Source organism: Populus nigra, chromosome 9, assembly GCF_951802175.1.
Source record: "Populus nigra chromosome 9, ddPopNigr1.1, whole genome shotgun sequence".
NCBI classification, from domain to species: domain Eukaryota; kingdom Viridiplantae; phylum Streptophyta; class Magnoliopsida; order Malpighiales; family Salicaceae; genus Populus; species Populus nigra.
The window spans coordinates 6,427,294-6,442,736 of record NC_084860.1 but is presented as its reverse complement, the minus strand read 5'-3'; the positions used below and the strand labels follow the sequence as shown (position 1 = coordinate 6,442,736).

Genomic DNA, 15,443 nt, shown 5'->3' with positions numbered 1-15,443 from the left:
GGGTTTTAATACTTGTGTTAGTCATCATTTGCTTTCAATATTGAGTTTTTTATATTTCTCAAATGAACACACTCTCGTAACCTATGTGGGTTGTGCATGTTTTATAAATAATAATAATTAATTAATAAGTATGGTTGTGGGTTGTGCATGTATTATAAAAAACAGTCTCGTTATTTTTCAGAAAATACTTTGTGAATGTAATTTTTATTTTTCAAATGAAAAACGCTCGATAAAGTGTAATTTTTTTTATTACTTATCCAATGGTCTCTTCTATTTTATTTTTCCAATTTTTTTGATAAAGTGTAATTTTTTCAATTTCAATATTAATGTCGCACCAGAAATTACGATGAAATTTAGAATGTAAAAATAGATAAAAAAATTACCACTTGTGGAGAAGATGAGTTTACAGTGTGGGTTAATGGCTGGCTTTGGAATGTTAATATAATGCATAATCTTTCTTCTTTGGAACTTGGATAATTAAGAAAGTCTATTAATATTGAGGTCAGAAGCTTGTTCACGTCTATAGCTTGATATAAAAGATCTGTAACAGTGTAAAACAGGGTAATGAATTACAGTGAACATATTCTTCTTCTTCCTTCACCTATCAGACATTCTCTCTGCTTCCTTTACCTCTCTGCTTAGTTTTCTATTGTACTCCTGTGTAAATCTTCTATCTTTACATGGTATCAGAGCTCTGAATTCTTGATCTTGTGATCTCCTGCTTCCACACTCTCTGGTTTCTGCTTCTGTTTCTACCTTCATTATCGGCAATTCTCTCCAGATTTTTTTTTCTCTGCAACTCCTTGATTTGTCTGCCTTTACTTCTTGCATTCAAAAATGGTGACTACTCAACAACAACAAAACTATAAACATCTGCTTTGTCTGTTAAATAACCCCACAGCGCATATTCTGGAGCCATATATCCTCTGAAATCAGAACCATGCCAGATTAGTGACTCTACCGGAGTATATTGCGATCACTGAATAAAGGAAGCTGCAAATTAAGTCTGATTAAAACTTACATGGTTCAAGCAACACGAGTGCTAATGTGAGTGTTCTCCTCTTCATTGAGCTTAGCTAGTCCAAAGTCTGATATCTTGGCACTTAGATCTTTGTCCAGTAATACATTTGTACCTTTGATGTCTCTGTGAACAATCCTGATTGCAGATTCTTCATGGAGAAATGCTAAACCTCTGGCTATTCCAACACATATCTTATATCTTGTTAGCCAATCCAGCATCAGAAAACTTGTTTCTGAACCTGTAGCTAATCCAGTAAAGGAGGTTCACTAAATAAAATGACTTCAACTTTGCTAGTCGATGCTATTATTGAAAAAAGAAGAAGAAGATTTTACTGGAAATTAATCAGATGCCATTATGGTTACCAAAAAGTGCTTTGGCGAGGGAGTTGTTTTCCATGTATTCGTACACCAGAAGCAACTGATCTCCTTCAATACAGCATCCATAAAGCTTTACAAGATTGGGATGCTGTAAACCAGATATCATGCCTATTTCATTCACAAATTCTCGGTTTCCTTGCCTGGATTTAGGAGATAGCTGCTTAACAGCAATAAGAGTTCCATCTGACAATTTACCCTGCATTGAATTTATTGTAGACATTTTGCATGATCAAACAAAAGGTCCAATGATCAACTGGGATAATATGCAAGAGAATATTAGAGTGACAGACCTTGTATACGGAGCCAAATCCACCTTCTCCAATTTTGCCAGCAGAATCAAAATTGTTAGTGGCAGCTCTCAGCTGCCTCAAAGTGAAGGAACCAGGTTTCAGATCTAGCCCCTTGAGATCTGCACATAATTGTTGGTGACACAAGGGAAATGCTTCATCATCATCAATGCGCGGATGTGTTATATTCTAGATGTTTGCGCGTGTAATAGCTGCTAATTAACTAATTAAGGAAAAGGCTTTAGCACGCAGATGATTGATTTCAATGTACCTCGTTATTTCATGAACTTGTCTCTAAAATAGAATTTCCAACAAATGACACCCATTACCAAGAAAACAAGGAGTACGGCTGAAGTGACAACTCCAAACACGATAGGTATTTTACTTGCTTCTCCAGGTTCTGAAATTAAACAAAGTTACACGTACAAACAAGGACGGAGCCAGGAATTTTTTCTATCCTGGGCTATGATATAAATACACATAAATTATTTTTTAAGATCAATCATTCACTTGAATATATAAAATTGTCAAATTAACATTAAAGTTTTAATTCAAATACATAACATAAAATATATAAAAAATAAAATTTAAAGTACATAAAATTCAAAATAAAAATAAAAATAAATTATACTATCAAAGCTGCACTCTTCGATGTTTTATAGAATAGAATTCATCTATGATCGAATCCGAATCAATATCTTCAACAAGCTCTCGTTCAATGTAAATCATCATAGAATCTGCTAAGAACTCCTCTTTCATTTTATTGCGAAGCACGGTTTTAACATGTTTCATAGCTGAAAATGCCCGCTCTGTAGTGGCAGTGGAAACAGGCAAAGTCAAAACAAGACGAATCAACTTGTCAATCAAATGATAGTGCTGCGACTTATTTGTTTCAGCTAATCCTCGACATAATTCAGAAATTGTAGACATATTCTGAAAACTCTCATGATGAATCACATCAATCTGATAATGCTCTAGCTGAGATCTCAAATAATACATCTCTTGTTCATTGAAATCTTCAGGATAAAATTTCTCAGCAAGCTTGTAAATAACATCAACTTTAAACGATTTAAAGTTGTCTTTAGGTTCTAAAGCAGAGCTAAGTACAAGGAGTTCCACTGTCTCATCACTGAATCTAGAATTTAATTCTTCCAACTGAAAATCTATTGTTGAGTTAAATACATCATAATGATAATGCTGGTAAACTGTCACTGAACCTTGTTGTTGACATGAACGACCTGTAGCCTTTTTGTACGAAGCATTCATATGTGGTATGTCAATCTCATATTTTGTGCAAACAAATTGCACATTTGCAAGGAGAAGATCAAATCCGACATCTCTCAAAGTTTGAAGCAATTTTTTAGTAGTTGATACAAGATCCATTGTATTTAAGCTATCAAGAGATTTTTGCTGCAAAGCTCGACAAAGTAAATCAGTAATCCCCATTATTTTATGCATCAAATATAAGATGAATATAAATTCAAAAGATTTCATCACAATCAAACAACCACCAGCTTCTCCACGTATAGAATTAGAAGATCCTTTTTGAACCATACTTTCAAGCACAGTAATAGTTGCACCATACATATCTATTAAGCTGCAAATAGAATCAAAATGAGAGCTCCAGCGAGTAGTTCCACTTCGATGTAAATTACCAATTTGATTAGCCCCTCTACCAGTCTCACGTTCTCCAGTAGCTACCATATGTGCAATTTCTATAGCCTGAGCATAATGTAACTCGGTATGACGTTTGGGAGAAGCACAAATAAGGTTGATAATGGTTGTCAATTTTGAGAAAAATAACCAAATAGAAATCTCATTTCCAGCTGCTGCAACTAATGCCAGTTGTAATCGGTGAGCAAAACAATGTACATAATATGCATAAGGACAATCTTTGAGAAATAGAGCTTGTAGTCCATTCCATGCGCCATGCATATTGCTAGCACCATCATACCCTTGACCTCGCATATTAAAAATATGCAAGTTATATCGAGCGAGCACATCACAAATTTCTTTTTTAAGTGTTGAAGAAGTAGTATCTGAAACATGCACAATACTAAAAAAACGCTCTCCTACGAAACCCTGAATGTCAACAAATCTCAAAACAATAGCCATTTGTTCTTTATTTGATGCATCTTTGGCTTCGTCAACCAAAATACAAAACTTTGCATCTCTAACTTCTTCACAAATTTTTTTCCTCACTTTGTTCACAAGAATATGCAAAATCTCTTTTTGAATAGTCGGCGAGGTATACTTTGCATTTTTCGGAGCTTTTTCTAAGACAACATCATCAATGTCAACATTCAGTCTCCCCATAAGTCTTATCATCTCCAAAAAATTACCTCGATTATTAGAAGCCGAAGATTCATCATGGCCTCTAAATGCACATGCTCGATAAAGGTCATTGTATATGAATGAAATCGCAAAGTCAGTAACTTTCAAATGAAATGCTGGGAATATATATAAAAAACATGCCTGCTGCTCTCAACCTCAACTTAATCATCCACTCTTTTTTCTCTTTACAGTGCTACAATGGCAATTACTGCTGGTAGCCCACTCTCTCCTATATTTCTCACATCTTTGGCTCTTCACTCTCTCTCTCTCATTTTGTTCTCAAATAATGCCTCTATTTATAGGCATCAATGACAAGACAACTTGGCCATAAATTATGGCACTAATGGTGGCAGGACATGAGTTGCACCATTTTATCAATGGTTAGGGCAACTTGTTTGACAATAACCCACCTACCATTGTAGCCTTTTGATAATGGCCTCCATCCATTTTAGGTTAGGGCTGCAGATGTTGTTGCCCATTAATGGCGACATCTTAACAATCACCTCCTTTAACATTTATATGGGTAATTATGCTCTTGCATTTTCAGCCCAAGCTTGCATCCTGCAACTATTCCAAGTTTACCATTTCGAGAGCATCTATGGCCAAGTTTACAGGTACTTGCAAACCTTTCAATCACCAGAGTTACCAAAGCACACCCTTTCTCACATCAAAGGATCACTTCAACCAGATGGTCTCCCACATCACATCTGAAGAGTGTTAAAGCTTGTCTCTGGGACACAACATTCCCCTTCGAGCGTATCAAGCATGCTTGGTCCGGAATGATTTTTCAAGCCTCGCACCAAGGCTTACAACACCCCCTCACCACTCTTCCAAGAGTCTACTCATCCTGGAGTTGTGTTTGTCTTCTGTTTCACTCTAGGAACCACGCCTTACTTCTCCACGAGTCTCTCGCTCTTAGTCTCAAGAGTTCAGGTAGCTCTTCACCTTTAAACATGGAGGCAGCCCATTAAAGGTATCTGTCTTCATACTCTGAGTATTACAATGCCATTACCGAGCTCACCACCTTGACAAGAGTCAACTTGTTCCTAGAATGTGCGCATGCCCTCTACTCATTACCAGCAGTCACGTCTTAATGCTCCACAAGTCATCCACTTATTTTCCAAGACAAATGTCTTCTAGCTCATTGATCTTTAGCATGGGGGAAATATCCATGAAAGTCAATCCTGCATTTGTCTCCATACTCATCATAACCACTCTATTGGTTATCCATACACCTGTCCACTTATATCTAGCCATCATATTGGCTCCGGGGCATTTTGAACTTGGGCTCCTATCATGGCCCTCACACTTTCCATCTGAGGTGTCTTCGCTCGTCGTCATGCGGCAGTCTGATTTTGGGCTCATATTATGGCCCTCACACCTTCTATCTGAGGTGTCTCTACCCGTCATGCGGCGGTCTGAACTTGGACTCATATCATGGTCTTCACACCTCCTCTAAGGTGTCTTCACCTATTGTCATGGGACTGTCTGAACTTGGGCTCATATTATGGCCCTCACACCTTCTGTTTAAGGTGTCTCCGCTCGTCGTGGAGCGGTCTCATCCTCCTTCATCAGGGATGACTCTAGTGACTCCAAGATTCTCCACCACCATGTGGACTATAGGAGAGATCACTACCATTGATCACATAGAAAGAGAGAGTTGCGGCACACTATTCGCAATCCTCCATCTCAATTTCTATGTTTGGAGCTTCTATGCATTTCTTGCTTGATAGCTCCATCTACACCAACTCTCTTTTGGTGTCTTCGCCTTTCATAGGTGGTCACCTTTTATCATAAGCGTTTGCACCCCCTCAATTAGGTGCCTCTGCAACAGCTCATCTTTCCATCCTTGTATGCATTGGAAAGGTCCTCGCATGTTGCCTTTATCAAGAGCACAAGAGACTTCCTGTTGTACAACTTTTTCACATAGTCTTTGCTCTGAGCTTCATCTGGGAACTCTTATTCTCCTTGCACCTGTTGTCTCATTATAGTACCTCATTGGATCCTACAGGTACTCCTGCATAATCTCTGTGTGCCCTCGTGCAATTTCTGTTCTCCAGATTTCTCTCTATTCCTTGCTTAAATTTGATAGCAGCTCATCCTATCAGAACACCTATCCAAGTCAAAATAGGGTGTCAATTTTTATCCCTTGCTGTATTTCTCTTCCATTATCAGGGTCTTCATCAATTCTCCCTTCGAGAAATCACCACTCTATCAGATCCTTGAACATACAGAACCCAACTGTTCCTTTATGTCGTCATCTTGCTAGTCTTCAACAGTTTCATTACAAACTGTTACATATAAGAAAATAGTATCGTATGGATAATCCTTCAACTAAGCAAGATCTCAGGAAAGATTGGAGGGGTCAAACCGGTCCTGCTGAAAACCCAATCTCCTAGACAGAACTTCTTAGGTCATATCTATCCATCGTACTGTCTTTCCGTATATATAATCATTTGCTAGCTTTGTTGCAGCTTTCCTTTACATGTGATCTGGGGTATCCTGGTTTTATACCTGATTTCTCAACATCTGGTGAGACTACCAGTGCTTAGATTCATCAAGATTGGTCTTCATCAATTTCCACTCTCCACCTCAAATCGTCCATATGATCGGGTGTCCAGAGTGTCCCAATTTTTCCTTCATTAAAGGCAATTAAACATTCCCCACTTAGTAGTTTAGCACATGTAATTGGGAAAACATTTGAGACTTCTTCTTCTTCATCTCCATCGACCACCATGATGACCTTCAAATGCCTCATGATCAGGCAATCTCTCTTTAATAATTCACCACCACCATTTTCGGTCTCAATCTTAACAATCAAATCGTACCATTGCATCCGGAGTGATCAAATTAGCTAGAAACAAGTCTGAAATCATCCGAATCGCATTTCAGACGGCTAAGATTTGATCAAAACAATTATGGCCTGATGAATGGCCCAGATTCAATCTCAGATCTGGTTGCACGTAGGATCAACTATCTTTTCCCTCAGCTCGCAGCTCGACTCCAACTCGTCTCAGCTCAACTCAACTCAGCTTGCCTTGATGACGTGGTAGGTGGGTCCTACTGTGCTGACATGTCAGCTGACTAGGCGTTGACTTGGCATGCCAACTATACATGCTGCTGTCGCAATTACATCATGATGATGTCATCCATATCCAGGTCAGTCACGTGGGTCGAGACCTTTGGTATTCGGGTCGGGTCAGCCCATTTGGGTGAAGAAGACGCGTGGCATGTGTGGGGCACGTTGACGCACGTGGGCAGCCACTTCGCCAGCGCGTGCGGCCATTTTCGACGTCCAAATTTTGCGCTGTTTTCACCAGTGTGCTCGTCTCTTCCTCTTCTACACGGTGGTATGGTCAAAACACAATTTTGACAACTTTCATTTGTGAGCAAAAATCAAACACCACTTTAAACCATAAGCTCTGATACCAATTGTTGGAGAATCCGACCATTGATGTTCTGATAGTTGCCCATTGGAGGCTAAGCACACTGACACAATATTTAACGTGGTTCGACAAACCACCTACATCCACGGGAGAAGCCATTTCATTATATAGGGAGAGGACAAGATTTACAACAATAGAGGAAGGTGAATCATCCACTCTTTCAAACTCTCAACCTTACTCTTTTCTCTCTTTGCAGTGCTGCAATGGCAGCTACTACTAGCTGCCCTTGGCAGCCCACGCTTTCCTATATTTCTCACATCTTTGGCTTTTCACTCTCTCTCTCTCTCATTTTTCTCTCAAATAATGCCTCTATTTATAGGCATCAATGGTAAGACAACTTAGCCATAAATTATGGCACTAATGGTGGCATCACATGGGTTGCACCATTTTGTCAATGGTTGGGGCAACTTGTTTAACAATAACCCACACCTACCATTGTAGCCTTTTGACAATGACCTCCCTCCATTTTAGGTTAGGGCTGCAGATGTTGTTGTCCATTAATGACAACATCCCAACATTACTCTACTAAATAACTTCAAATCGATTAGTCATTGGCTAATACTTTTCCAAGTGGCTTGTCACAATCAGTGTTCAACTCGAATCGATAGAGGCTGTTCTATCAACCTTTAGTTTCTGATTAGTGATATTGATGGTGAAAACGTGAGGTGCTCAAGTTCTGCTTGAGGCCATGTTTTGGTTACAGATAAAACCTTACTTGTCCAACAAAACTGAGAATGAATACATCCTTAATAGATCTGTCTGCAGAATAGAATGTAGAATTAAGGCAAAAAAATCTACATTAAAATTAGTACTCGTGCTCAAATAAATACACAGACACTGATATTTTTTTTTATAGTAATCGAGTATATTATAAATAGGTGACCCCATTAAGAAGATGAGGGCTGCAATAAGAAAGATTACAGGGGGGAGTTAAAACATAAAGAGTGCGAGGAATTTATAACCCCGACTAGTTAGTCCAGTTCATGATACATTCATGATTTCTATAAAGATCAGAACCTGTGTAACTGAAATTTTTAACAGAGGACTTCAACCAAAAGGCCAACCGATGAAAGGTGAGGTCAAAAATCACATCCCAGTCTGGAGTTTTGGAGTCGAAGATCATATTGTTGCGTGCTATCCAAATTGACCAGTATAATCCTTTACAGAGAAGGGTAATTGCTTGACACTGAAAATTTCCTTTTAACAGGCCGGACCATTCCTGAAGGTTATGATTTGGGTCTTTTGGCAGACAGCCTACACACCCAAACCAACTAAAGAGTCTACCCCAGAGAGACCAAGATGTAGGACAGAGATGGAAGAGATGATGTATAGTCTCAATCTCCTTGCAGCAGAAAGGGCAAAGAGCTTCCTCATAATTGATGATTCTTGTCTTAGCTAAGAAATCTTTTGTGGAAACACTGCCGTTTAGGAGAAGCCATATGAACACATCTATTTTCGGAGGAGCAAACCCTTTCCAAAGCAGAGCAGGGGAGTGAAGGTTTGTTGAAACAATTAAACCATCAAGAAGATGGAATCCTGAGGAGACTGTGTAAACGTTGGAGCTGTGGGATTTCCAAATCTTGTTGTCTTCACCATTAGAGAAGACTAGACCACGTTCCACTTCTGCTATCAAGCTTTCCCGCATACAGAGCTCGCGGGATCGAAGGGGTCTTCTCCAAGAAAGATTGATTAAGTTATCACTTTGGTTATGGACTTCTACAATGCTTAAAGATTGTTGCAGGGAGAGGTTATAAAGCCTAGGAAACATGAACTGAAGAGGGTTTGCGTGGCCTAGCCAGGAATCAGACCAGAACCTAATGTTTCTCCCATCGCCCACCTTGAACCCGACATTGGATTGGAGGGGAGCGGATATGCTGTGATTTAAGGAAATTGTAGATACCAAGCCACACCAAGTTAGAGATAAAGAGCCTGCAAACACAGGAAGGCCATTTACGAAGTATGGCCGGTGCTTTCGTAGGATAAGATCTTGCCAACCTCCTACCACTCTTTTATCAAGGTTCTAGAGCCATTTAAACATCAGAGCCAGATTTTTGTTATGAATAGAACCCAACCCAAGACCTCCAAGCGGCTTACTCTTAATTACCTTGTGCCAAGCAACCTTACAAATACCATGTGAATTTGAGGTGCCCTTCCAGAGAAAACAATGATTGATGGAGGATATAGCCTTTGTAATGCCCTTTGGCATAGTAAAAACAGACATGTAGTATAGAGGTAGAGATTTTAAGACAGATTTAATAAGACATATTCTCCCAGCCATGCTCAGAAACTTCCTTTTCCATTTGCTTAACTTTGCTCTGATTGTTGACAATACCGGTTTCCAAGTGGAGACCCTAGTTGGGTTAGCACCAAGAGGCAGCCCAAGGTATGTGACTGGGAAAGTGTCACTATGACAGAAAATTGCATTAGCCAGACCTGAAGTGTATTCGTTATCCAAATTAATTCCTATAAGTGAGCTCTTATAGAAATTAACTTTCAATCCTGAAATGATCTCAAACCAGCGAAGGATCCTCTTGGCATGCAGAAGAGAGGAATAATCATTTGGCAGGAAAATCAAAGTGTCATCTGCATATTGCAAATGGGTTATGTGATGCCCTGGAAAAGTCTGCAAGCCTTTGAAGTAACCTGAATCAGATGCCCTGTTGAATAAAACTGTTAGCCCCTGAATTGCTATGTCAAATAGGAAAGGAGAGAGGGGGTCCCCTTGCTTGAGACCCCTCTCCACACTGAATTCTCTGCTTGGAGAGCCGTTTATGAGGATGGCCAATTTAGATGTGGACAAACATTCAAAAATCAGATTCCTCCAATGAGAGCCGAAACCCATATAGCCCATGGTAGAATCGATATGCTCCCACAAAATCGAGTTGAAGGCTTTATGAAAATCTACCTTTAGCAAAAACTCATGGTCCTTCTTGCTGCGAATAGCATGGACAACCTCGTTTGCTATCATAAACCCATCTAGAATTTGACGCCCCGTAATGAAAGCAGACTGGTTTACACTTATCACATCTGGTAAGACACTTCTGAGCCTAGTGGACAATAGTTTTGCCACTATTTTATATAACCCATGAATCAAACTAATCGCCCGGAATTGGGAGAATCTGCACGACCCCTTAGTCTTCGGAATCAACGTTACAAAGGATGAGCCAATCCCCTTTGGTAATTTACCTGTTCTGAAAAATTCTTTGACCATCACAAAGATGTCAGAGCTGATGAGATTCCATGTCTTTTTATAGAAGGAGAAGGTGAACCCGTCAGGACTGGGGGCTTTTGAACCGTCACAATCCCATACAGCTTGCTTCACTTCCTCCAATGAAGGTAATCTTTCTAACCAAACTGATCTTGCTTCTGAGATTTTAGAGAATCCCGAGCCTTCCATTTCAATTCTTTTGCATTGTGGCTTGGCAAACAAAGATGAGAAGAAGTTGACAGCACCCTCTTTGATGTCATTTGGAGAGACTAAAAATCTATCATTCAGTTCAATCTTGCTGATGTGGTTGCGGCCATTTCTCAAACTTGCCGAAAGGTGGAAGAAACAGGTGTTTTTATCCCCCATTTTGCACCAATTTTGGCGGGATTTCTGTCTCCAAATATCCTCAATCTTCATGCTAACATCCCAAAGCTTAGAGTTCAGATTCTTAAGCTTTGATTTTTCAGTCTCAGACAAGAGGCACACCTCGCTTATATCATCGATGGTTGTGATGGAGTTCTGAATGTCTTCAAGTTTTGTATTTTGATTACCGAAAGTGGATTTGTTCCATTGTCTCAATTTTTTCCCCAAAGTTCCTAGTTTCTTTACCAATCTATAGTCCCCTGGAAATTCCTTGCAGCTATCAGACCAGAGGATCTGAAAATCAGCTAAGAATGAAGGGTGTGACAACCAACAGTTAAGGAAGCAGAAAGGCTTCCATCCCCAATCAACCTTCGGTGTCTGAAGAAGCAATTGACAGTGATCAGACATCCCCCTAGGGTAGCGGCAGAGTGATAAGAATGGAAATTGAAGGTGGAACTCTAGAGATGCAAAGGCCCTATCGATACAGCTCATGAAACCCCCCCAAACCAAGTGAAACGGCTGCCCTGCAGTTTGAATTCAATCAGAGCACAATCGGATAGGAATTTATGGAGAGCAGCTGACCCTGAATGATTAATATAGCTGCTACTTCTCTCATGAGCATGAAGAGTTTCATTGAAATCACCTATCACAACCATTGGTAATTCAAAGGAAAACTTCAGAGTGGTGATGTCTACCCACAGCTTAGCACGGTCTTGTAGAGAAGATGCAGCATATACACCAACTACCATGCAGTTAAAGGAAGAATTAACATGTTTTCCGCTTAGGCTGATCCATTGGCCCCCAAATTCTATGGAATTAACCTCAAAGATAGAGCTATCCCACATCATTATGATCCCTCCTGATTTGCCAACAGACTCTAGAAAAGCCCATTTAACAGTTACAACATTCCACAAATTTCTGATGAAGGAATCACAACAGTTATCTTTTTTTGTTTCTAATAGAAAGTAGATGCCAACATTACTGTTGAGCAACGTATTCCGGATGGAATATCATTTGTTCAACATACCCAACCTACAACTGTTCCAAGCAAAGATATTCATAGATATAGCAAGACCAAGCCTAATCAAACTTAGTAGGGTGAGGAACTTACAGTTGATTGGTTGATGTCCACTCGTCTACTTCTTTGTCAATGTTCCCTCGAACTCCCTCTTCATACCCTATAAGATCTTGGTAGATTCCCAATCCCAGAGCCGCTGCATCATGTAACATTTCCCGAGTCTCCTTGACTCTATCAAAACCATCAGCCTGATTATCCTTGTAGGCTGCTTCAAACCGCACATTTCCTTGCTTAATTCCTGAATTGAGGGAATCAAAGCAGACACCTTTCTCGGTAGTGTTGGCTACACTACCACTAGCTTGCAACAGTTTCAGTTTCCTTGTTTTGCTTCTAGCATTCCTGTTGTTTTCTTTGATCGCTTCTGAGGAGGCCTACTGGCTGCACTGAGAGCTCAAAGAGCTTGGTAGACTAGTCTGTGCATCACTGGTCTCTGTATCCATGGAGGCATGATTTGAGGTAATATCTGCATGTTTATCAGAAGATGACTTAATAGCAGGGGATGAGCTATTATCTTTTAGATAAGTGTTTCTATAAGAGTCAGGATCAACATCTGCTAAGCCTCTGTTAGCCATAGCATGTCTGTTTTTCTTCACTTTCTTCCTTTTTATGCATGTATATTTAGGGTCAATTCTTCTGATTTGTCTAAGCTTCTTCCTTTTTCTTTCCTTTAGTTCCATATCCACTACTTCTTGAGGTTCCGCCAGATCACGTATGAAATCCAAGTAGGAGTTCTGCAATTGGTTCTGGTCTAAATTCAAGGTTCTTGCTGTTTTGGAGGAGGACCTTAAAACCTGGGCAAAAGAAGTGTTAGATAGCCTTGTTCCTTTCACCTAGCCTGTGATGCCTTTTTATTTTACAAGACCCACTCCTGTAACTGATTGTACAGAGACATCTGTGCTGCTGTCACTGTCGGCTGCCTCTTGCATGTTTTCCTTTAATCTGTTATTGTGTGACATTGCAGGGGGTGGCTGATATGTATCATTGTGTGGTTGCTGATCTATCGTCTGGAGGTTATGTGTTTCATCTGTTTCAGGGAAAAGGCAGGCGTTTTTTTGAAATTGTGTCAGTATGATCCCAGTTGTTTGTTGGCCCAGTGTGCCCCTGACAGAAGATGAGAGAGAAATCGCTATCCACATCTGTCTTTTGTTGCTCTGTTATAGTAGTGTCCGTTGCACAACGGTCACTGCCAGGGTCAGTAGTCTTTAAGCCCGCTGCCGTGACCTCATCTGAAGTTGCAAAGTCGCTGCATGACTCTTCATCTAATAATGCAGTAATATCCATTGAATGTTTGATTGTAGACAATAGGGGACAAAAATCCGGTTTCATTTCCATGATTGAGATATCAAATTCGTCACCATCTAAAACCAGTAAAACATGCTCATTTAGAGTTTCAAAGGAAGTTGTGCTCAGCAACACTTTTACTCCCGTGAGAGATCCTTGGCTCACGCTGGTGATGTCTTATCCAACCATCTTCCCTGCTTTCTCAATAATGGAATCAATACATCTGCAGTTCCATCCTATCAAAGGTAATCCTAGTATAGACACCCACACAAATCTATCTGTAGCTTTAGCTCCCTTTTTCCATGGTTTCAGATGAGAGAATGATGTTTTCAAAACAGAGGATCCATTAACCAGCTCTTTCTCCATAGATTCTCGATTTTTTAGAACCATATGCTCAAGGTGAGCATAGTCCACGTTTGTGTTTATGGATCCCACTAAACTTCTCAGAAACCATTCCTTGTCATTAGGGATAGACTCATAGTACATCGTTTTCTTTGGGTCCTTTGTGACAGAGAGAGCTTCAACAAATGTCCGGGAGTCCCTGAAGGTGAGTTTAGGCATGGCTTTTGGTTGTGGTTTTATAACAAGGTCTGGTTTTTTCCCCTCTAGAGGTTTTTGAAATTTGACTGGGTTTGCACGAATTTTGTATGGATCGAACCAGATAAGGTTCAAGCTATCACAAATTTCTGATTCTTTTAAAATGGAGAGGAAGGAAACAAAGCCAAACCGTCTCCCTCGTGATGTTTTTTTCCTGGAGACAAAAAGATTGGTAACAGGACTAATCTTTGAAAGCCTCTTTTTGAGGTCATGATAATCTAACCATGATGGGAAACGTTCAAAAAAGAACTTAGAAGGGGCAAAGGCTGGGAAGGTTGTGTTAGAAGGAGGATTGTTGTTCTGGACGTTTCTGGTTTGGTGCACAGGTGTCGGGAGGCTTAGTGTAACAGGGGGGATGGAAGGTTGTTGTGGGTGTTTAGGAGGGGGAGGGGGAGGGTAAGGATCTGTGGACTTGAAAGTTGTGATGACCGGTATTTGAGAGGCTAGATTATTCAGAGTCTGTAGAGTTGCAGGAGTCTGGTTTGCAGGGGTGATCGAAGGCTTTTTGGATGGGAGCATGTTTGCAGGTAATACCTTTACTTCTCTATTTGTGGAAATCAACATTACCAAAACAGGGAACTAACTTTCCAGCAGTAGCTAGATGCAGAGCTGTATTCCCATCATTCCTGTGAATCGATATACCCAATAGCTTCTAAACAGGATAGAAGCCGTGTCAGTCTGCAAAAGAGCAACAAATCACAACAGGAGAGGAGGTGGAAGTGGTGGTGGGTCGGTTGAGTTAGTGGGAAGTGATGGGCTCAGGTTTGTTTGGTTTGGGAGAAGAAACAGAGGAAGAGAGGGGGAAGATCTTGTGGGGAGCGGCTGGTTTTGTTTCTCTAGTTTTGGTCAGGGAAGGGAGAGTGAGATCTGTCGGTTGAGGGAGGGGAAAACTTTGGCTGATGAGAGGGGAGAGTGGTGCTGAGAAGGGAAGGCTTCTGTGTTAGTGGGCGGCGGCTCTTTTCAAAATATGAATCTAAATACCCCAAACCAAAACCAAGAGCAAAAACTGACGAAGATCTTCAAGCTAAAGCAAGTTAGATTCCAAACCAAAACCAAGGCAGTTGCTGGTGGTGGTGCTGCAGCTCGAGATGCTCCTCACTGCTGCTGAGACAAGTGGTCACGCTTCTGGATCCAAAGGATCCGCTGCTGGAGCCACCGCCGGTGCTAGAGCCGCTGGAGCCATCCCTGCCACTGCCTGACCAGTTGGAGATGCTGGATCCGCTGCTGGTGGAGGTGGATCTGGATCTGCTGCTGCTGCTGCGTTGCTGGAGCTCCTTTGCCGCTGGATCTTAGTGTAGGGTCCTCTAAAATCTTTCCTCCTTTCCTTGAGTTTATTGTTAGCTTTTTCTGTCTAGCTTCAGCCAATTGTGTTGGGAGCCAGTTGGAGATGCTGGATCCGCTGCTGGTGGAGGTGGATCTGGATCTGCTGCTGCTGCTCACCTCATAAAACT

General features: G+C 40.7%; 1 protein-coding gene and 2 long non-coding RNA genes across 3 annotated transcripts; 1 reads left to right on the top strand and 2 right to left on the bottom strand.

Annotated features, from left to right (window-relative positions):
• Positions 1-469: 469 nt before the first annotated feature.
• LOC133703606 (uncharacterized) lies at positions 470-2,009 on the bottom strand. The gene is made up of 4 exons (XR_009843913.1): positions 1,689-2,009; positions 1,384-1,594; positions 1,022-1,265; positions 470-926 (listed from the first exon to the last, which is right to left on the bottom strand). It is a non-coding gene; the product is annotated as an uncharacterized LOC133703606 (long non-coding RNA).
• A 309-nt stretch (positions 2,010-2,318) lies between these two features.
• LOC133703691 (uncharacterized) lies at positions 2,319-4,001 on the bottom strand. Its single transcript, XM_062128298.1, has one exon. It carries the CDS (start codon positions 3,999-4,001, stop codon positions 2,319-2,321), a length of 1,683 nt encoding a protein of 560 aa, XP_061984282.1.
• Positions 4,002-8,314: 4,313 nt separating this feature from the next.
• On the top strand, positions 8,315-9,742 carry LOC133703607 (uncharacterized). The gene is made up of 2 exons (XR_009843914.1): positions 8,315-8,543; positions 8,673-9,742. It is a non-coding gene; the product is annotated as an uncharacterized LOC133703607 (long non-coding RNA).
• Positions 9,743-15,443: the final 5,701 nt, after the last annotated feature.